The sequence below is a fragment of the Pteropus medius genome, unplaced genomic scaffold (assembly GCF_902729225.1).
Source record: "Pteropus medius unplaced genomic scaffold, Ma_sr-lr_union100, whole genome shotgun sequence".
Lineage (NCBI taxonomy): Eukaryota > Metazoa > Chordata > Mammalia > Chiroptera > Pteropodidae > Pteropus > Pteropus medius.
Window position 1 is genome coordinate 1,257,523 of NW_024350925.1, and position 21,595 is coordinate 1,279,117.

The following is a 21,595-nucleotide window of genomic DNA, read 5'->3' on the forward strand; positions in this document are numbered from 1 at the left end:
GCTCCGCCTCAGATCATCAGGCCTTAGATTCTCATAGGAGCACCGCTCCCTGGTGCCACAGAGGTTGGGGACCGCTGTTCTGTAGCACTCACCAACCCTTTCTACCCTGTCCCCCCAATTTAGTCATATCACATTATCCCAGAAATGGTGTCCTTAGATGACCACCCTTTCTTTTCTGTAAACTTTTTCTATTGTTTCTTTCCTGGCAGAAAAAAAAAATGCCTCGTTTTTTGATTTGATTATATTTCTCTGTCTCTATTATTTTGTAGCTCTATTACTGAACACATAGAGGGCTATTTAGATTTACTGTTTCTTTATCTTGCAGTGAAAATGTTTGAAACTAGTTACCTTTGTGGAGCAAGAAAGGGGGAGAATAGGAGAGGGAATAATATTTTTGTATATGCTATTTTAATATTTGAGACTTTAAACTACTCACGTGTATGAAGTAAAAGTTAAAATAACATAAGCTCATTACGGAATATTTGAAAAATACTAAAAGTATAAAAGAAGAAAAACCATATTTAATATCTTAGAAAAAAAGCCACTCTTTATCGTTATGGTATCGTTATGCTAAGTTGCCTGGCCAACAAGGCGAAAAAGGCAATTTCCCCCCAAAAAAGTTGTGCCCAAGTCTGTCCGAATTTTATTTGAGGCATCTGTGAATGAGAAATACTGCACGACAGAACTGACGATACTTTTTCAATTCTGATTTTGTCGAAGCGTGATATTTGGATTTGAAATTCGGAACTAAAAGGTCACTCTCAGTTGGGAACGCAAAATATGAATTAAGAAAATGTCCTTTTCTGTTATCAGAACCGCAGGTGGGAAAAGAGCTCTGCAGGGCGCTGGAGCCCGGGGCTGGACATCCTGTCCCACGTCCTAGCTTCTAATGGAGGAACTTCCTTCCATCTTCTCTTTGGACTTTCCGGCTGTAGCCGCACAGGACTCCGAGTCTTCCTAGGTCTTCGCCATCATTTACACCTGTTTTCCAAACCCACGGTGCGGATTTTCTCTAAGTCGCCGTCTGTCTTCCTGCTCAAATTTGCTTTGACTGAGGTAGAAAATGTCCTCACAGGTGACGAAAACCAGGCAGGCCCAGAGCTGCACACAGTTGTATGGTAGGTGACTTTCAGACCCGGGATCTTTAATCTCAGAAAAATGTCATGAGGTTTAGGTGACAATCATGTTTAAAAAAAAAAAATAAGCTAATGCTGCGCTTGGCTATATGTAGAAAACACCTTTCTTCCGTTATTGAAATACTCACTGAGACCACTCTGTGTGGGATGTGGTGTTCCACAGACAGCAGATCCAGAAGCGACGTGTCCCCAGCCTTGTGGGGCGGCCTGGGCGACGGAGCACGTTGTAGGCACAAAGACCTAGGAGCACTGAGGAGGACAGACGACATCCGGCTTGGAGAAGCTGTGCCGACGTACTGACTTCTGATCTGGGCCTCGATGCAGGATCAGGGTTTCAAGAGAGATGGGGACAGGCCCTTCTGGCCAGAGGGGACCCTGCCAGAGTCAGCAACGCCCGCGTGTGGCCGTGCCGGGCACTCAGGCCCAAGCAGGAAAGTCGAACCATCTTTCCAATGACATACATTCCATGTAATCGAGCAAAGTATGTACATTAGACCTTAAGAAATGTTGAAAAGATACCATCTGCCTATGTAAGGTCTTTAAGAAGCATGCTAAAATGTGGCCACCTAGCAGTGACAGTCTCTTAGAAACAGCCTCGAAACCTAAGGAAGTGATGGGGACTGGCACCTTGTGACGAATGCGTCAGGATGGGCCTGGTGAGGATGGAGGAGTGGCTTTGTCCACAGCATGGATGCACCCTCCTGCCCACCCTTCCGTCCTTAACGCAAGCTCTGGACAAAGTCAAGGCAGACGCGATCGTGCTGCCCCCCGTAAACCGGACGACCACTGTCTCGGAACTGAAAGCCTTCACACGTGAGGCCCAGATGACAGACAAGGCAACCAACCTATTCGAGCTGGGACTCAGGAGAGAGTGAGCAGGAGAAAAGAAGAAAGCGACACTCGTTGGTCTCCAGACACCTAAGGAAAGACCGTGATGAACCATTCTGTCAGCCTGGTCCCACCCCAAGTTAAGGGCTGGTCAGGGCAGAGGGAACACGGCGTCAAGAGGGAACAAAGCTGACAAATGTTGGCACGGGCAGCCTGCGACCCCGTGGGTGGGCCACGTCGAGGGTCGCTCTTCGACCCTGAGTGTGTGAGCCGTGTGCCGTGGTGAAGCCAAGGAGAGGCAGACCCTGCGGTCTCCTGCCACTTCGCAAGCATCGTGGCTAGGCCAGAAAAAAACTGACTTATCTTAGGAGCAGCCTGCGGAGCGTGGCCCGGGGCCCGTGTGACATGTAAAAGCAACGTGAGCGATCTGAAGCCGAGTCACACTTCGGTCTGCGGGCTGAAGTTCCCAAGCTACAGCGTGGCAGCTGTAAACACTGCTGCCCGTCTTCCCGAGGAGAAAGCATCGCCAGAGGTCTGTGATGACGTTTAAGTGGTGACCTTCAGATGGCATCCCCGAAGAGCTGAGCGCCTGCCCACGGGGATGACACACGTGCTCTGAGGCGCTGGGCCTAATCCCCCTTTCAGCTGGGACCTCGCTGCCCAATGGGAAAGCAGGAATGTAATCCACTCAAAGTAAACAGATCGCCGGGCCAAAGTCTCTGCCGTTCCCCAAGGCGGAGAGCCCAGAAACGAACCCACGCCTATCTGGTCAGTTAATCTGTGACACAGGAGGCAGAACGTACAATGGGGTAAAGTCTATTCGATAAATGGCATTGGGAAAACTGGACAGACACAAGTAAAAAAAATAAAAGCAGAACTTACACCATGTACAAGAATAAACTTGAAATGGATTAAAGACTTAAATGTAAGACTGGAAATCATAAAGCTCCTCGAAAAAGAAAAACACAGGCCATAAAGTCTCATATAAAATATCCTATATATTTTAGGATATGTCTCCTCGGGCAAGGGAAACAAAAGGAAAAATAAACAAATGGGACCACATCAAACTAAAAAGCTTTTTGCACAGCAAAGGAAGCCATCCACAAAATGAAAAGATGACCCACTGAATAAGAGATATTTGCCTACGATACATGTGATCAGGGGTTAAAACCTAAAATTTATAAAGAACACATACAACTCAACAGCAATAAAACAAACAATCCGATTAGGAAAAGGGCAGACGACCTGAATAGGCGTTTCTCCAAAGAGGACATACAGACGGCCAACAGACGTAAGAAAAGATGCTCAACGTCACTGATCATCAGTAAATGCAAATTAAAACCACAAGGAGATATCGCCTCACACCTGTCAGAATGGCCATCATCGATAAATCAACAAACAACAAGTGTTGTTGCTGAGGATGCGGGGGAAAGGGAACCCTCATGCACTGTTGGTGGGATTGCAAACGGGTGCAGCCACTATGGAAAACAGTTTGGAGGGTCCTCAAAAACTTAAAAATAGAACTACCTTATGAACCAGCAATTGCACTTGTATTTACCTGAAGAAAAACAAAAATACGAATTCAGAGAGACAGATGCAGCCCTACGTTCAGTGCGGCGGTATTTGTGATAGGCGAGGTATGAAAACGATGTAAAGGTCCACTGGTGGATGAATGGATAAAGAAAACGTGAGGTATAATGGAATATTATTCAGTGGTAGGAAAGAATGAAATCTTGCCACCTGTGACAACACGGATGGACCGAGAGGGCATATACTGCTGAGTGGAGTACGTCAGAGAAAGACAAACGCCATGTGATTTCACTTACGTGTGGAAGCCAAAGAACAATCTGAACAAAATGGAAACAGGCTCATAGACACGGAGAACAAACTGGTGACTGCTACACGAGAAGCGGGGCTGGGGACGCTGGGTGAAAAGGGGGAGGGATTAACAAGTGCAAATTGCTGGTTACGAAACAGTCTCGGGGATGTGTGTGAAGTACAGTGCGGGGAACAGTCAATAAATAGAAGAGGGGCTAACTAGGTTCGCTTCGTGTGTGTGTCTCTCTGTGTAATCAATATGCGTTGCATGTGAGGTCAAAAGGCTTCAGATAATTTCACTGTCGCGCCCGAATGTAGAGTCTGTCCACAGTCACCGCTGGGAGGAGAGCAGCTAAGCCCCGCCTGGGATGTGCTGACGTCCTTGGCGGCCTCTGACCTTACGAATTCTGGCTTCCGTCGGAGCCTGTTTATGCCATTTGACTTCTCAAGACCCAATGGTGGGTCACCCAAAGGGAGGAACAGGGGCCACAGGGTAGCAATGAACATGAGCGATCTTTCCTGAGCACACGTGTTGAGAGGAGCGTGCTTCCTTCTGGGACTTTACTCAGTCCGCTAAGTGTCCAGGAAGCAATCGCAGTGCGCAGGTTCATATACCATGAGTTAGAAACGGGGTACGAAAGAGCAGACTGGCTGTTCGATAATGTGACAGCGACAATTCTGAATATGTAATGTCGAGCCAGACAAAATCTCGTTTTCTTAATTTTTAATTTTTAGAGGTTTTTTTTTTTTCCAATTCCATTCAAAGCGACGGATTTGCCACCCTAGCGTACCAGACTGGATGTAAGAAATAGACTTCAAGAGGTAAGGTGCATAATGTCAGAAAGGTTGTTGTAAGTAGCTCGTTTTATAATCTGCATATCAGTTGTCGATGTAAATATTAACATAACTAGAAAGTTACGTTAACTACATGCTAAATGATTTTTTTTTTCTCCATATGATGATTTGTTATTTAGGGACTGCAGAGAAAATCTTTTGTAAAGTTACGAATTATTCATTATATAAATATAACCACTGTTAATATATCTTAAAAAACCAAAAAAGCAAAGTCTCTGCACTTGCGACCGAGACTCGTGAGGTGTGGATCCGCGAGATCCAGAGAAATCACAAGCCCCTGGCACAGCTACCCGGAGCCCATGGAGCCCATGCGCACAGGGCACAGGAATGCGGACGGATGGCGCTAAGGAAACCAGTCAGGCGAGTTTGTCAAAGCGCAGCAGACAAGAGCCCTTCAGCCTCAAAGGCAAGTGGCTGTTGGGCTGCACTCAGCTAGGCGAGCGCCCACCTCTCCGCCTGTGGCTCTCGCCATCTGTCTCCATGAGAGGCTCGGCCTGTCCCCTCGTGCAGGCAGCTCCTCGGAGGCCCGACGCAAGTCCCACGCTTCTCTGTGACCTTGCCCACTCTGAATTTCCTTCTTCCACATTCATACCGTGTTTAGCACTGACCTTTCTTCACATTTTCTATTTATCGCTATTTAAGTCTTACAGTTTTTTAAATCTTTTATAGCACCGAAGGGGAGGCCCTTTGAGGACAAAGGCCATGTGTGATGGTGCGGAGGTGGGGGGGGGTGTAAGACAACCCCCCACTGTTCTCCCACTTTGCTTTAACGCCTTGTAGGCCGCATGCTTGTGTCCCCTGAAATTCACATGGTGAAGGCCTAAGCCCCAGTGTGACATGGGGCCTTGGGAGTGATTAGCTTTAGAAGACATCGCGAAGGAGCGGCCCTCATTGTGAGATCAGTGTCCTTTAGGGACAAAAGAGGAAGAGACAGGAGAATCCTCCCTCCCTCCCTCTCCCTCTCCCTCCCTCCCTCTCCCTGCACACGCCCAGGAAAGGCCACATAAGGACAGAGCAAGAAAGCGGCCATCTACAAGCCAGGAAGGGGGCCCCTCACCAGAACCTGAATCTGTCAGCACCCTGACCTTGGACGTCCAGCCTCCGGACCGTGAGAGAGAAATGTCTGTTGTTTAAGCCGCCCAGTCTGCGCTGTTTTGTTACGGTGGCCTCAGCTACCTGAGACTGAATGTACCAGACAAAGGGCACACACAACCTGAAAAGTGAGCAGCCCCTCTCCTGCCTGCTCCATATAAAGCACGCTGAGAGCTATAAAATTTCCAGCAGCTTCTGAAGAACAACGTAAGAGCCCCAACTTGAGTGCTCGGGCAGACAGAAGACGGGTCATCGTGAGAGCAAGTGCAGGCCCGAGGCAGGGAGCGCAGAAGGCGGGCAGGGGCACTGTTCCCCTCGATGCACCTCAAAGTCCCAGGCCTCGGAGTACAACTACGCAGCTAGAGGGGCCTTCAAGGGACGGTTGCCCCCCGCGTGTACCTGTCTGGGGCTCACGGCGCCCACTGGAACAGAGGGGTTGTGAGCACAGGCCTGAGGCAGGTTCGCGGCCTGTGACCCGGCAGCAGGCACTTCCAGAGTCGCCAGAGGGGACACTGCCGCGCTGTCCGGCAGCCCTGGACATAAACTGCTTGGACTGTTGAAGATGGAAATTATCTTCACCCCCGATTCTGTCAGAGTAAAGCGTGCCGACACGAGCTCGCTGGCACCTTCAGCCACTGCAGAAAGTCACGTGCGGGGGAGACAGTCGGGCGCCCCAAGCAGCGGCCTGGGCTCAGGGCAGCCGCGCCACCGGGCCTGCTCGGTGACGAGAAGCGCGCTCCAGCCACCTCTGAGGGTCGAGCTGCTATCTCTGATTTAGCTTCTTGCCTGAAGGCTCCAGATGCCCCAGCACGACCTCCTTTGTAGGGCGGGAAGGGGACCTGATGGTGACGGCCCGCCGGGACGCAGGGGCATCCGATGGCGCCCTGTGCTGGATAATGCGGCTGGGCACCTTCAAAGGCCATTTCTACGAATGTGCCGCCGGACTTGAGAAGGTGGCGGGCCCCGGAGGCCATCGTGCCCCGCGTGGCCTGGGACAACCAGAGACCCCGCGCACCCAAGCAGGAGCCGCCGTGGACGGCAAAGGCCCCGGGCTGGCGGACGGCCATGGCTCCCCTCCGGTGCGGAGTGAGGACGACAGACACTCGGGGCCCCTCCCTGTGAGGGACTGCTGCGCCCCGCGTTCCTAGCCCTGTGCTCGGCTCCTTGCCTCCTGGTCCAGCCAAGGTACGTGGCACGTTCGCTGTTCAGGTGAAGCAGAAACAAGGCCCATGGTGACAGACACCGGGCACTCCTCAGCGTTCTGACGGCTTCGATCACCGGCAACTTCTTTCTTCTGTTGAGCTGAGCCTAAGTGACAGACCAGACCCCATCCCTTGTCCCTGGGATATGGGGTGCAATCGCCTCGGTACGGGATGTGAGGACACGAGGTGACTGTGGGTCCCCTTCGAAGATGCCACCTCTCGGACGCACTGGGAGGACAGCTTCGCGCCCTGTCCAGCAAGTGTCTGCTGCGCAGCTCTGGGGCTGACGAAAGAGACGGTGTGCGTGGCGACAGGATCCGAGGCTGTGAAAGTGAATGGCCTGGCCATTTCAGGGACAGAGGCAGTGACAAGTGCTGAGCGATGCTTGGCGGAGGTCACTGCATTTGGCGGCTGAGAGGTCGCCACTGCTCCCTGGCAGGGACTTGGGCTTCTGCTCCTCTGGAACCTTCTAGAGCTGCTTGGAACCAACCACCAAGCTGACAAGATGCGCCCATCCCCTCCTAGCGAAAGACAGGTGATCTAAAGAAATGGCAGCAGCGGGCACATGTGAAACGGGGCTTTCACCTCTGGGGAAACACTGACATTAATCACAGCAAAGAGCACTTCTGCTGTCAAATCCCGCCACGTCCCGAAGCTTCCCGAAGCCCTGGCCGTTCGCGCAAGACCATTTGCGTCTCGAGGAACTAGTGTTTCCTGGCACACAGCGGGCAGATGTGGTGAGCAGAACGAGGGACAGATGAAAGATTAAGGGACTATGGGTGTCAAGTGCGTGTTTTCTTTGTTGACACTGGAAGAAACTTGAACATGCTTACACGTGGAAGACAAGCGTCCAAAGGCCCGAAGCAGACTGGCTGAGTGCAGGGACTCAGCTCGCTGCGTCACGCAGAACACGCTTCTCTTAAGTGCAGAGATCACGCACCTTCACCACTGTGACCCATGTTTCCTCAGAGGAAACACGTGTCACCTGGATAAGGTTAAGGACAGGCGGTACGAACTGGATGAACTGATCCAAGCAGACTGGGGTCCCCACCCCCTCCCCAGAGTTCAGGGCATGTCCTCGGGCCTGGGGCCACGGGAGGGGGTGCCGGGAGGGCTGCAGCCCAGGACGGGGGGGAGGACTCAGCTCGCTGCCTCACCCAGAACGGGTCCCCCGGGCTCCACGGCCTGCAGCAGGGCTGGGGACCAGCGACTGAGGAAGGAGAAAACAGCCCAGCGCCCCGATAAGAGCTGCCATTAGCCTTGATGGCGCTTGGCTGTCATCTTCCCAGACTGCAAGGACGGAGCGCCTGACACATTGCCGGGCAACTAGCACGTGTGGCCTCCCCTTGCAACTCCCAGTCTGTAGCAGAGTCCACTAGAAAAAGTTCACCCCAGGAGTCTGCCGCGACCCCACACCGAGCAGGGACACACACCGAGGGAGGTGGCCAGCTCGGAGGAGCGACCCCACCGGCTCCTTCTCCAACGGTCTGATCCCTTAGATACACGACGCGGTCCTCCCAACTGCTGGACTTTGGCCAAGCAGCCCAGGCAGCGGGAAGGGACTGTCCAGTTCTGCCGAGAGTCTGCGGTGTTCACGGCAAAGCGTGACGACGGGCTTCGAGGGTCCAAAGCTCTGCCGAGGACAACGGCTCGGAATGCTTTGAGCAGCAGTACACCCCAAACACTGCGTCGGCTCCCTCCGCCCACCCTCCCTGGGACAGGCGTGCCGTGCCGTCCCATGTCCCACAGTCCCATGGCCTGGGAGGGGCACAGCAGGTCCCTGCAGCGGGGACTGAGCAAACGATTCGAAAAGCAAGACTGCAGTGACCTGCCAGCCCTTCGCAGAGACCGGCACCGGAACACGACGGGAGCTGGGGCGCTCGGGTGCACATCCTGACATCCGCTGCGCGTGCACCACCGGGGGTGGGGACAAGCGTCCCGCTCCGATCCCAGATGGCAAGCACCGTACTTTGGACGTGCCAGTGCCATCTGAAAGCTGACAGTCGCCCGACAGTCTTTTACAACCAGAGCAAACTGAAATGTTCCTGTACTGAGTCACTCATGAGCTAAACGGAAGAAGGCAGCTCGCGACAGGGAGGGGACGGTGACCACCAAGTGCACAGTGTTGTCTCAGTGCTGGGCGGACACACTCCCTGCCCCGCTGGGCAAACAGGAAGGGCTGGGTCGGCCTGCTGCTCCCGAGGGCGCCTTACCTGACGTACAAGGACCTCTTCTCGCTGGTTCGGAGGGACCCAGACCCGGAGCTCATGCTGCTGTTCATCATTTGTTCTCGCAAGTCATGTATCTTGGATTCAAAACGACTGTACTCTGTCGGGAAGACAAAGGAAAAGACGGGGAAAGAATGAAGCCGAGCGGCACCGCGCCCGCATGCCGGTGGCCCCAGAGCCGGAGGCCACTTGGCCTGTGAGCGGCCAGAGCCAGCCCAGTCCATCTTCGCTTCACGGGCAGAGCCCCCCCTCCGAGGACGGAGAGGCAGAAGGAAAGGCTACACCTGAAAAAGAAAGAACATTTGGCCCTAGCGACTGGAAAAAGCTTTTTTAACGTGCCTTGAAATCTCACTGATCCTTACAAAATTTAACCACTGGCAAGAGACCTACTGAGGCTGCTGGGGCCTGGGGACAGCAGATGGGAAGGGAGACTCTCCCAAAAAGTGGACTGCGGGGAACAGATGGCCCCGCGGCCGCGGTACCGCTGTTCGCCAAGGCAGACGGTTTGTTTCTAGATGACGTTTTTTTGAGGGGCGCCGAGGTCAAAACGGACACACCTCACAGTCCGATGAGATCACGAAGCCGTCCTCTCCCGACTTAGTTCCCTTTGAACAGACAGGGCCTTCGGCTTCCGTAACAATTAAACGTTAAAACGTAACTTCTCTCCCAAACCTAGAAGTCGGCTAACCCCTCTCTGTTCCCAAGTCACCTAGTCGGTGGGATCCGAAGTCCACGGCCAGCTTCGAGGCCCACGGACATTATCGCAACAGCCCGGAACGCCTCGTCACTCTGAAAAGGTGACTACATGTTTATGCGAAATTTAAGGAAACCTGATACAGAACAATTAACTCTAGCCGTTATAACTTTATTAATAAAAGGCATTTTATAGGGCTGCTTTGCTATGACATTTTCCTAGTACATTTAGAATATGATATTCACATTTATCACACACGGATACACTCTCTCTCTCTCACACACACACACACACACACACACACACACACACACACACACACAGAGTCTCAACCAGCATTTTTCAGGTCTATAATTGCCACATAAAATAGGACTGATCATAGAAAGCAGGCAAACTTCACCATGACAAGTTGAGTTTCAAGGTAGTCAAAATTGATACTAGGCATTGAACGCTGGGAAACTGCTTTCAAAACAAACAAACAAACAAACAAACAAACAAACACATTTCCAGGGAAAAAGAATTCCACAAAAGCATTTTCACGCACCAGAGGGCTGGCAAGAAGCACCCCCATCTTGTCCGTGTGACTGTACCAGCAGAAAACAAAACACCTCAGCAAAGCGACCTGACCTTCAGCTGGGCATAAAGGGACATGCTAAAAGCCCACGGGGGAGGGGAGATGGAGTTCCAACCCGCAGAGAGAGCCTCTCCCCAACAAAGTTTCTATGTGTCCACTCTGGTACCCAGGAAGCCATGTTAAACTCATGTGCTTTCACTGAGCACACGCTGGCGTTACGGTGATTTGTCCTCATTACCTCCCCCATCCCTGAAATCCGACAGGAAGCAGTTAAGTCACTGAGTCACCCATTTGCTATGTTGCCGAGGAGTCAGCAGCTGGACAATGTCCCTTGTTCTGAGGGCTGTAAGGCAACAAACAATATCGATGAGGTGTCCTAATCTAAAGGCAGAGGGTGGTGGGCCCTCTCCAGTGGCTAAGAGGAGAATCGGGTGAGACCAAGGGATTCCTGATCACGTGGCCCTTTCCTGGGGAAGATGAGGAAAAGGCAGAAAGACGCGTTGAACCCAGGAAAAAAAAACACACACACCCCATCTCTGTCTAAGCCGATCCCCCCTCTCGCGAGTTGTTTGTGTATTCCCTTCTCTGGAATTGACTTGCCTGCTGAACTCCGACTTAGCAGCAGGTCATGGCAGTTGCTTAGTAACTACGTTTCTTAAAAAAAAAAATCCTTTAAAAAAACAACCAGCAAACCACCATTTCCTCGAAGCTCCTAATCCAAGGTTGATAACGCCGGGCCAGAGGGCCCACTTAAAATAGACTACAGTCACAGAACAAGGCCATCGCTCTAAGGGATCCATTTTCTGCTTTCTACATGCTAAGCTTTCAAGTCTATTAAATTGTGTTTTCTTCAGTTTTTCCCATTCAGATGATGCCCTCGGAGTTCGGGCCGCTCGTCAGTCTCTGGCTTCTATTTGTAGAGTTATCTAACGTCCACTAGGCACACAGTAGCCTCTGAATAAATGATTGTTGGGTAAATGAGGAGCAAATTAGAAAACTGTGCCCAAGTCGACGCTTCCGTTCTCAAACTAATAAACCTAATGGGTTATTGAACTGCTGGCTGCGGCTTCGCGGAGGGCTTGGAAAGGTCGCTAACAAGGATTCGCATCCACTTTCTTACCAAGGTTAATTGTTGGGAGCACTTGGGATATATGTATTTTAAACACCCTTTCAAGATGTTAATGGCACACGGTGGGCATCTGATTAACGGGCTTTGTTTATGACAAAGACAACAATCCTAAGCAAAAACTTTAGGGTAGTGTTAAGAAAGCACCTGGTCTCTAACACGAGAGGCGTCATTTTTCCAAGGTCCGAAGCTTCTTCGCTCACAAGTCCTCTGAATGCTGAGACCTCGCAGGGGCCAAGGTCCCTCCTCCCTTCCACTTGGAACTGAGCGGCCACCACGAAAGACGCCTCCTCGGCGCAGCGGTCTCTAACCCAAAAGGCCCCCTCCGAAGACACGACTTTAAAGAAACAACGCCGATCACTAAAATCTCAGGCCCGCTGCTTTTTTTTTTCTTCATTTTTTTCCCGCTCGGATGAACCCAACCATTTGTGACCCACAAAGACACCACGGTGAGTCATCGCAACGTCACGCCCCTTGCTAAGCACGGAGGGAAACCAGGGGGAGGGGCGCAAGCGGCCGTTGTTCCCCCGAACACGGGGTTTCTCCGAGCCCTTGGGGCGCCTCGAAAGATCAAGGCTCAGGCTCGCACCCCAGACACACTGACTCACGACCCACTGAGCCGAGGGATCCGCATTTAACAACCATCACGTAAGGATCCTGCAGCGCGAAGCGAAGGGAAAACTGGGCGATGCACCCGCAAATCCCACAGCGAAGGGCCGAGGAGGCCTCTGGCCAATGAGCCTGCGAAGAAAGCTGGCGAGTTTACACCTCTTTAATTATAAAAGCAGCACAAGATTCGTTAAAATCTTTCATTTCTTTAGACATTCCTGTATCATTCCCCCGGGGCGAACCAGGGCGGGTTTTCCAGACTGACCCTGGGCCAATGCGGCTCCCAACGCGAATTATTGTTCAGTGAATATGCAAATGTGCTTTCTCTTCCTTAGGATTTTCTTGACGACATTTTCTCTGGCTTTCTTGTAAGGATACAGCATACGGCACACGTAATGTACGACACGTGTTCGTCGGCTGTTTCTGTCATTTATCGGTTAGGCTTCCGGTCAAAGGCGGGCTATTGGCAAGTAAGTTTGGGGCGGTCGTATGGTATGCGGAGATTTTTCGCTGTGTGTGCGTTTTTCAAGGGCCGGCTGTATATGCTGTTTGGGCACACGCACGCACGACTCACGCAGATTCACGGGCGTGTATGCGATCATCGCTCACATCCCAGCCGAGGTGCATTTAAACTATGAACGGATTTTAATATCACTGTCAATCCTGAACTGCGTATTTCTATGAGCATTACCATAGCATGGATTTCCAGAAGGGCCTCTGCAGGGGCAAATTCTATTCGCGTGAAAAAATGTGATCGGTACTTTCAGACTGAACCCCTACATTCTGAAACTAGGCTGATTGCTGCAAGTCAGGATAAAATGCTGTTCTAAAGCTTCCAGCAACGTGTCTCTTTCTGAAGAAGTGGAGGCAGAACTTACCTTCAAGAACAGAGTGGACTTTTGTTTGGGGAAAAAAAAAAAAAACATCTCGATGAGCCTTTTGCTTATGCCAGAGTAAGCCAAGACTGTATTCTGGAACAGACAAAGGCAAACTTGAGGCTCATCGAAGTGTTTTTCCTAATCGCTTTCTTGATGCATGTTTCTTTTTTTTCATCTCATTGTCTCACTGTTGATTCTGCCTCTTCTCTTTGCCTTGAGTATCCCACCTCTTGATCGACGACGTCACGGTGTGTCATCTCTTCCCTGGACCACTGCGGTGCTACCCTAACTGGCCATCTGCCCCCAGGCTCCCCAAACGCCAGTACAGCTTAGATTCTAATTTGAAAAGCCTTCCTACGAGTTCGACTTGCAGCCGCCCCCGCCCCACCCCGGTTTCTATAACGACTCACAGCAACTAAAGTACTTTACTTCAGTATCTGAACTAAACTTTCAGCGACCGCTACAGCCCCCGTCCTGTCCGTCCCAGCCTGTCTGTGTCATGTCTTCACACAAATCCTCTCGTTACAACCTCCTCCTGGAATTTTCTCTCCTGCCTGACACTGAACATCCTACATATCCTTCGCCACATTTCCTTCCTCATCCCGGGAGCTTGATTCATTCATTTACTTATTCACATATTTCTTGAATGTCTACCGTGTGTCAGGCACTGTGAGAGCTTCTAGGTATGTGACGGTAATCGAAGAGTTTCTAGAAATTACAATCACGAAACGACTCTTTAATTACAACTGTGAGTGGATGGGGGAGGTGTTAATGAAAGTGTCCCTATAGAAGTGACATTTAAGGATGAAGAGTTAGCCAGGTAAGGGGTGGGAAAAGCACTCCAGACAGAAGGAACGGCACACGTGAGGGTAACGAAATGTCTGCATGACAGGCAAGTAAGGGGTGCTGGCGGGAGACCGGACCAGGGAGCATCCCATCATAAAAGGCTTACGGACTATGGTCACGGGAAGATGTCACTGAACGATTTTGAGTGAAAGAATGACACGATCGTGTGTGTGTGTGTGTGTGTGACGCTGGCTACTGTAGGAACAGTATGTGTGGGCCTCACAGGTAGGGTTATGTCTGTCGACAGCAGAGAACCACGTGTTCTGCTTCCGCCCAGGCCCCCCAGCTCCGGTCTAAGCGGCCCCCGTTTCACGGCCCCCGAAGCAGCCAGCCCCCGGCCTCTGCTCAAGCGTGCCCGATGCGAGGCTCCCTATGCTTTAATCACAAGATGACACTATTCGGGAGAGAATTCTTGGGTTGAGGGCCACCTCTTTTGCCAGTTGATCTTAATTTTGGTGTCTGAACGTCTTAAATACAGTGGGTTCCCTTCTTCATAACTGTTCGAAGGGACAGCTTAAAGGTCAGAAAGCTGAGTGTCTTCCTGAAAGTCCATAACAGAGACTGGCCATCAGGTCCTCAAAACAAGTGCTCCCTTCCGCAGGCTACGGAGTCCTTTCCTTAAATATTCTTCATCGGACACGGTCTGCAGACCGTCCACTACCTCTCCCCTCTAAAATCTACCGCCCAGAGCTTATGATGTCATTTCCTTTAGACGACTAGAAGCTCCTCGATGTGGCTTTTTGTTTCCTTCTCAAAGTTCAGCATGGCGATCTGCACCTCTATTGAGTCAACGGACTTTTACTGACTGTGTTAAGTCACCATAAAGATCCGGCAGGACAAACCCGGACACTAATTCTCGAGTTCTAGCTCCTCAGCAACTGATGTAAGGAAACAGAAGACAAATCTTTCTCCTCCTACGCACCCCCAAAATGCGAAAAACTGACCAACAAAAAACCACGAACCACTTCTGCAAAATGCTGACACGTCAAATCCATCCATCTACCTTCCCACTGACAGAAAAACTGCCTCCCCAGAATAAAAACTGACATTCGTCATCCATTTGGAAAAGCTGACAGGGGCCTCAGTTTGTCAACCCATAGAAAGTTTGTGTGGTCTAATTTGATTCCGGGTAGGAAAACGTAGAGATGATGTAAATGAAGATACGAATGGAAAACACGAGAAAAATAATAGCCATGCCTATCACATTTGGAAACGACAAGGAAGCTGGGGAGACAACTGGGTGACGGCCTTCAGCCACAGACCGTGGCAGGCAGGAACAATGCGAAGACGCAAAAACAGGAAAAAAGAGAAATGTAATTCCCTGACCTTGAGTCCCACACAAATACTGAGTGGGGAAGACAGGCCTGAACAACAGCACGTGTCTGGGTTGGCTACCGACTCAAAAGAAGTCAACAGCCGCCCAACGGCTCATTTGTTCTGGAAGGCAGGTCTTCCCATCTCGACTACATTCTGCCCTCATCCGCCGTTGCTGAGCTGCCCTGAGCTCAAAGGAATCACCCGTGGTGAAGACGCACGGGACTCGGCTGGGAATGAGGTGACAGCCTGAGGAGGGCCTCACGGATTTGGATGAGCATGACCTGTGTTTTAGGTTTCCACGGGATGTCTGAATGACGAGCATCTGCCGCGACAGCACAGCTCATGTTTTCTTAGGAAGTGGACGGAGCTGAAGGTAAAAGCAGTCAGTCCCTCAGGAAGCCTGCCGTCAGTGCATGAGTCACCAAAGATCACATTTCTAGGAATCGCAAACGTGTCCCTCTAAAAATGATATCGAAGCCTTTTACCTGGCCTACTTTCCGATCGTGGTGCCCGCTATTTAAAGCATCTGACACCTCTAAAGCCGGACGATTTCTCAGGTCTCTTGTAATTTTATCATAATTTTGATTTTATGACCAAATCGGGGAGGTCTGCAAGGCGTCAGACACAGGACTAGTCTGATTTGCTTATTAAATATGATCTAGAAGACGGAAACCTTCACATCCGCAAAGAATCTTAAACTTTGGGTCAAAAAAAAAAATCAATGGGCATAAACTGCAAAAAGAAAAATTGTTAAGACTGCGTGAGAGGGCAGACAGGTGGCAAACAGGCGTCAATACGGGAACTATGACTAACTCAGAACAGAAACCTCAATGTCATCGTTCTGGTCCCCGCAATGGGCTTCCTCAGCCGACCACACACGGCTGGGTTCTGGATGGCATGGTGATACTGGGAATGCGGTTTACCCCTCCTGACTGCACGTGTGTGTCCCCCAAGAGCTCCGTGGGGACGCAGGGAGCAGTGGCGGGCGGAGCACTACGGCGCGTAAGCGTTTCTTCACACTCAGCCGCCGGGTCTGAAATAAGCAGATGAAAAGGCTTCGGTCTCATATGGAGCTGGGACACAGTTACCCACACGCCTGGCCATGGGTGCAACTCACCTCGTCCCGATCACCAGCGGATCAAGGGAGAAGCTTCAAACGGGGCCTTTTCTCCATTTCAATCGGATTTCACCCCGCGCGATCACATGCGAGATTGACGAAGCCTTCGGCTACTTCACCCTCCTCCCCAAAAGCCAAAGTGTAAGTTGGAACCACCCCGGGATGGGCTGCTGTTCATAGCAGCCCTTTTCCGCTTAATAGAGATGCTGCAATAGAGTCACGAAACACAGCATCTACGACTAAGCTTGCTAACTCGAGGGAACGTAACTAATTTCTATGCTTTACCACGTCGCCTGAAAGTCTAGATTCAAACGTTCTGCACAGTAGTCAGTCACTCCAACAGGATCGCAAACCCTCGGACACTCTTTGCTGGGGTATCAACTGAATCTCTGTGGGGTCAGGCTCCTGTGGAAGGGACCCAGAAGATGGGACCAACAGAAAGATGCTTCCTGCTATTTGTCAAAACATCTGTGGACACTTTTCAGTAAGTGATAATGGCAGGAGAAAATATTACATAACAGAATAAGAAACCCCAAATCCAAATTGTATGTGCATGTAATAAAGATGGCACTTCGAAGCGGTAGTGAAATGGATTACTTAATAAACGGTACTGAGGTAACTCATTAAACATTTGGAGCAAGGATGAGGTCGTATCCTACCTTCTATCATAAATAAACTCCAGGCAGGTAAAGGTTTTAAATGCAAAACGAACAAACATTAAATAACTAGAATGAAACCTATGGGCAGAGGTAAATCACACAAAAGAAAACACTGATAAATTTCACTTCATAACAATGAAAAACATCGGTAAATCGAAATAAAATAAAAAAGCAAACTGCAAACTGCAACATATGATAGAATTAATACTCTAGCTACGTGAAATCTTTTACACGTCAACAAGAACTGATGAACACGCCTCAACGAGTGAAATAATAACATTTTAGCCTATCGAATCTGCAGAGCTTTTAAAAAATAATATTCCACGTTAGCAAGGATCTCAAAATGCACACTGTTGGTGAAGGGGGAGACCAATTTAGCGAAATATATCAAAAATCTTAAAGACACATCTGTACCCTCTGGCTCAATAATCCCACTCTGAGAAATTCGTTCTGAGGAAACAATTAGAGATTCACAAAATGCCTTGTACAAGGATATCCATCAAAGCGTTATTTATAAGATTTAAAAAAACTGGAAATACCCAAATGGCCACCAGCAAGGGAAGGCTTACATGGATTATGGCACACACATGATGGAATGTTATTTAACTATTAAAAGCCATCTGAATCACGACATGTTAAGTAAAAAGAAAGGATAAAAAACTTTAATACAATGATCACGGTCGTTATTTCTGGAGGTGGTTACAGGTGCTTTTGAATTTTTTTGACTTTGCATTTTTCTGTATTTTCCAATTTTCTATAAATCTAAATGTAATACTTTTTATATCCAGGGGAAAATAACTATAATCGGAGGGGAGCGGGGAGGCAAAATGAACACGACAGGCCCAAGAACAAAGGCAGAAAGACACATGCATTCAAACCGGTTACAGACGAACCCACTTAAACGTGTCATCACTGTGATCGCCTGGCCATCTTACCCAAGAGTGGACCAAAGAAGCTTCGCCAGGTCCTCGCTGAAATCTAGACACGCCACATATACCTTACTTACCCAATCGACCCATCCAGTAACCCTGTCCACCGAGGCCGTCTGGCCAGTCCGACGTGACTTATTTGACCTTGGTTGAGTCAGTACTGGTTCCCATACTCACCTCTTCTTTTTCCGAGTGTTTACAGAACAACTCTGGATAATCTAGTCTGGAACTTAACCTAAGCTGTGCACAGTTCTCTTTATCCTATCAGAAGATCTGAAAGACATGTACTCAGATCCCTAATGTACATATTTATACAAAATATGTGAACCTTCCATGGATCTATTCGAATTTTTTATCACTGCATTTCATCAAGTGGAAAAAATCCCCAAATCTCTAGGGCCTATGCTTTTTCAAGATATCTAAATTCAGGGAAAAGAAAACAAAGGTCCATTTGAAGAAGATGAATGGCTTACCGCAGGCAAGGAGAGGAGATGAGACCCTTCTCGTTAAAGCAAGGCCGCTATTAGCTCAAGGCTGTGATTCGGTAACAGCCTGGGAACTTGTAAACTGAATTCACAACTCGCTTCCCTTTATCCAACACAGAATTGGAGTTAGATCATTCTGCACAGTCCCCTTCAATACAGACATCAGAAAACTGAGGCCCGAACAGGTCATGTGCAAGGTCATTCGCCTCCCTAAACAGCACTAGAACCTAGGGCCTTGGCTCCTCCTCCAAGAGAATTTGCCATAGGACACACACACACACACACACACACACGCACACACACACTCTTAACAGGAGCGAAAAGATAATTTTCTAAGTATCAGTGATGATAAGCCCCAATCATTCCACTTCTCGTATTTCTCTATTTTAAACAAGAAAACGATTACCCTGTTGTGGACCAGAAGTCTAACGCTTTAAACAAAGCAACAGTGTAAATATCAGAGCGGAGACTTCAACGAGCAACTCCAAAGCGGTAGGGAAATGATGGATTCTTTAATAGATGACAAATCGAAAAGAAAATGAAAAAGAAATCCTAAAAAGCTATAACCACAGAAGAATTGGTTCTCACTGCCATCTGCTATTCTAATCAAGCTACCCCGCCCGAACCAACCAAGGCTTTACAAACACCAAAGCTCCTAAGATTTTGCCTCAAACCATTTAGCAAGGACATGAAAGCACCTGCCCAGCTAGCATGGCCTCGGGCTACACGGAAGCCGGAGAGGCGAACTTCAGCCCCAGGAGGCGAATGCGAAAAGAAGCTAACATTTTTTTCTCTTCTAAGTTTAAAATGCAGGGTGGGCCTCAAAGGGGGCAGCCACTTTGGGAGAAAGTCTGGCCGTGCCAAGAAAATGCCCGGGACCCGAAGACCCAGCACTCCCGCCCCTAGGCATACACCCCGAAGGGCTGGAAACGCACAACCACGCAAAGCGCCAGCATTTACAACGATCAGAAAACAACTGAAGAACGGATAAACGAGACATGGTGTCCATAGGATGGAATAGTATTCAGCCTTAAAAAGGAATAAAGGGCTACACGCTGCCACCTGGATGAACCTTTGAAACATGGAGCTAAATGAAGGATGTCAACACAAAAGCCCTGTCCTACGAACCAGCCAGACAAGGTGACTTTATAGAAACAGAAAGTAGCTTAGTGGCTGCCTGTGGCTGGGGAGGAGAGTGTTGGGGCGGAATGGGGAGTGACCGCTAAGGCGACAGGGCTTCTTTGCAGAGACAAGTGAAACGAATGTTCTAAAAGTCACTGTGGTGACAGCTGCGCCAGTCCGAACGTTCTAAAACCCATTGAATTGTACACTTTAAACGGGTGAACTGTAAGGTGTGTGAACAAGTTATTTAAACCCCTCCAGCACACAGTGACAAGAGTGGAACTTGGTCCCTTATCTTCGCGGTTCCCTCTAATCACCTGACTAATAACATGGCTGGCTTGCTGTGGTCTCGAGTCAATTTAGAAACCGAGAATCACATCGGGGGACCAAGCAAAGCAAAACTGAATGAAGAACAGTAAGCCCGCGTAGAGATGCTCGACATCGTAGCATCCAGGAAATGCAAATGACACCACAGTGACGATGCACTTCGCACCCACGACGGGGGCTGGAGTCAAAAAGATTGGCCCTGACAAGGGTTGGAGAGGGCGTGGACAGAGCGGAACCCTCACACTTTGCTGCTGGGAACGTGAAATGGAAGACAGCCTGGCCATTCCCTGGAAGGTTCGATGCGGAGTCGCACGGGAGCCAGTATGTATGTTTTACACGCTCGAGAGAAAGGAAAACAAACATCCCAGCGGGAACTTGCACACGGATGATGATCACAGCAGCATTATACATAACAGGTGAAAAGTGGAAACAACCCAGATACCCAGCAACTGATGAATGGATAAGCAAAACGTGGTGTGTCCACGTCATCGGATATTATTCAGCCATGAGAGGAAATGAAGCGCAGACACACACGCTACGATGCGGATGAACCTTGACGACACTATGTCAAGTAGAAATAGCCAGTCACGAAGACCACGTGTTATACGAACTGTCCAGAACAGGCAGATCTAGAGAAACGGGAAGTAGATTAGTGGTTACCTAATTACTTTGGCCGGGGGGGGGGGGGGGGGGGGGGGGAGCAGGTGACAGCTAAGGAGGTTCAGAGTCCCTTTGGGGGTGGTGGTGACAGTTACCCAACTCTGTGATCATTCTAAACACCACTCACTGCGCTGCACTCTGAATGAGCGAACTCTAAGGTCGTAAACAGTGAGTGACGAATACAACCCGTTTCACTTGGAGAAATGAGAAATGCTACTCGCAGCAGGAATGGCCTGAAGCCTGCACATCTTGGCTGCTCAGCAAACCAACTGCCACTGTGGCTCCCCCTGGGCCCCCACGACACTATTCCCCGGGGTCCTCCCTCAGGTCTCCGGCAGCCCCAGTGCCGCCAGGTCGTTTCCTCCTCCGCTGCAGGAGTTTGTGGCCATCAAGCCTCAAAAGGTTACATCTGGAAGTTGGTTTTAGCCATTTGCTAACGGCTTCCAGCACCTGCAGCGCCTCGGCGGTGCCGTCTGCTGCATCCAGGTGCATCTGCGTGGGGAGACGGGCTCACGGCCTCTGTGCCGTGCTGGGAGGTGGCTTTGACCTACCATAGAAAGCCCTGGACCCGGAGCTCTCAGACGACCTGCCTGCAATTTTGCTTCTGCCCTTTACTGGCTGGGTGACCTTGGGCGAGTCACCGAACCTTTCTGACCTTCATTTTCCTCATCTGTAAAATGTCACCATAAAAAATTAATTAATTTAAAAAATTAAATGAAATTAAAATTAAAAAGCACGCGCCATGCTCTGGACGAAGTGCCGCGGGGCGGGGGCGAAAGATGAATACAATGGTAGCTGCCTTCAAGGCCTTCGGCACAGAAAGCCTGCATTAGCATTCTTTGGGGACGGCAACAGGCACTTCAGGACCGCGATTCTTTGCCCTGATAAACTGAGAACTCTCTGCTCCCGGGACAGATCGTGCGATAGGGCGGCAGCTATGTTTATGTCCCCCATTCCCGAATGCCGAGATGGGAAGATTACTTAAATGCTATGCGGCAACATCCCTTTTATGTGCTCCGAGCGATCGTCAACACTGATCCTTAACTCTTGCGGGCCTCACCTGAAGACGCCTCCACGGAGGAAAGTATGGAAA

The 21,595-nt window shown here is 49.9% G+C and overlaps 1 protein-coding gene across 1 annotated transcript in view; it reads right to left on the reverse strand.

Moving 5' to 3' along the window:
- Positions 1–21,595, reverse strand: part of DLG3 (discs large MAGUK scaffold protein 3) — a 41,343-nt gene that overhangs the window by 12,447 nt on the left and 7,301 nt on the right. Inside the window, 1 exon segment of the mRNA XM_039841727.1 lies at positions 9,145–9,259. Within this exon segment, the coding sequence (XP_039697661.1) occupies positions 9,145–9,259 (115 nt within the window).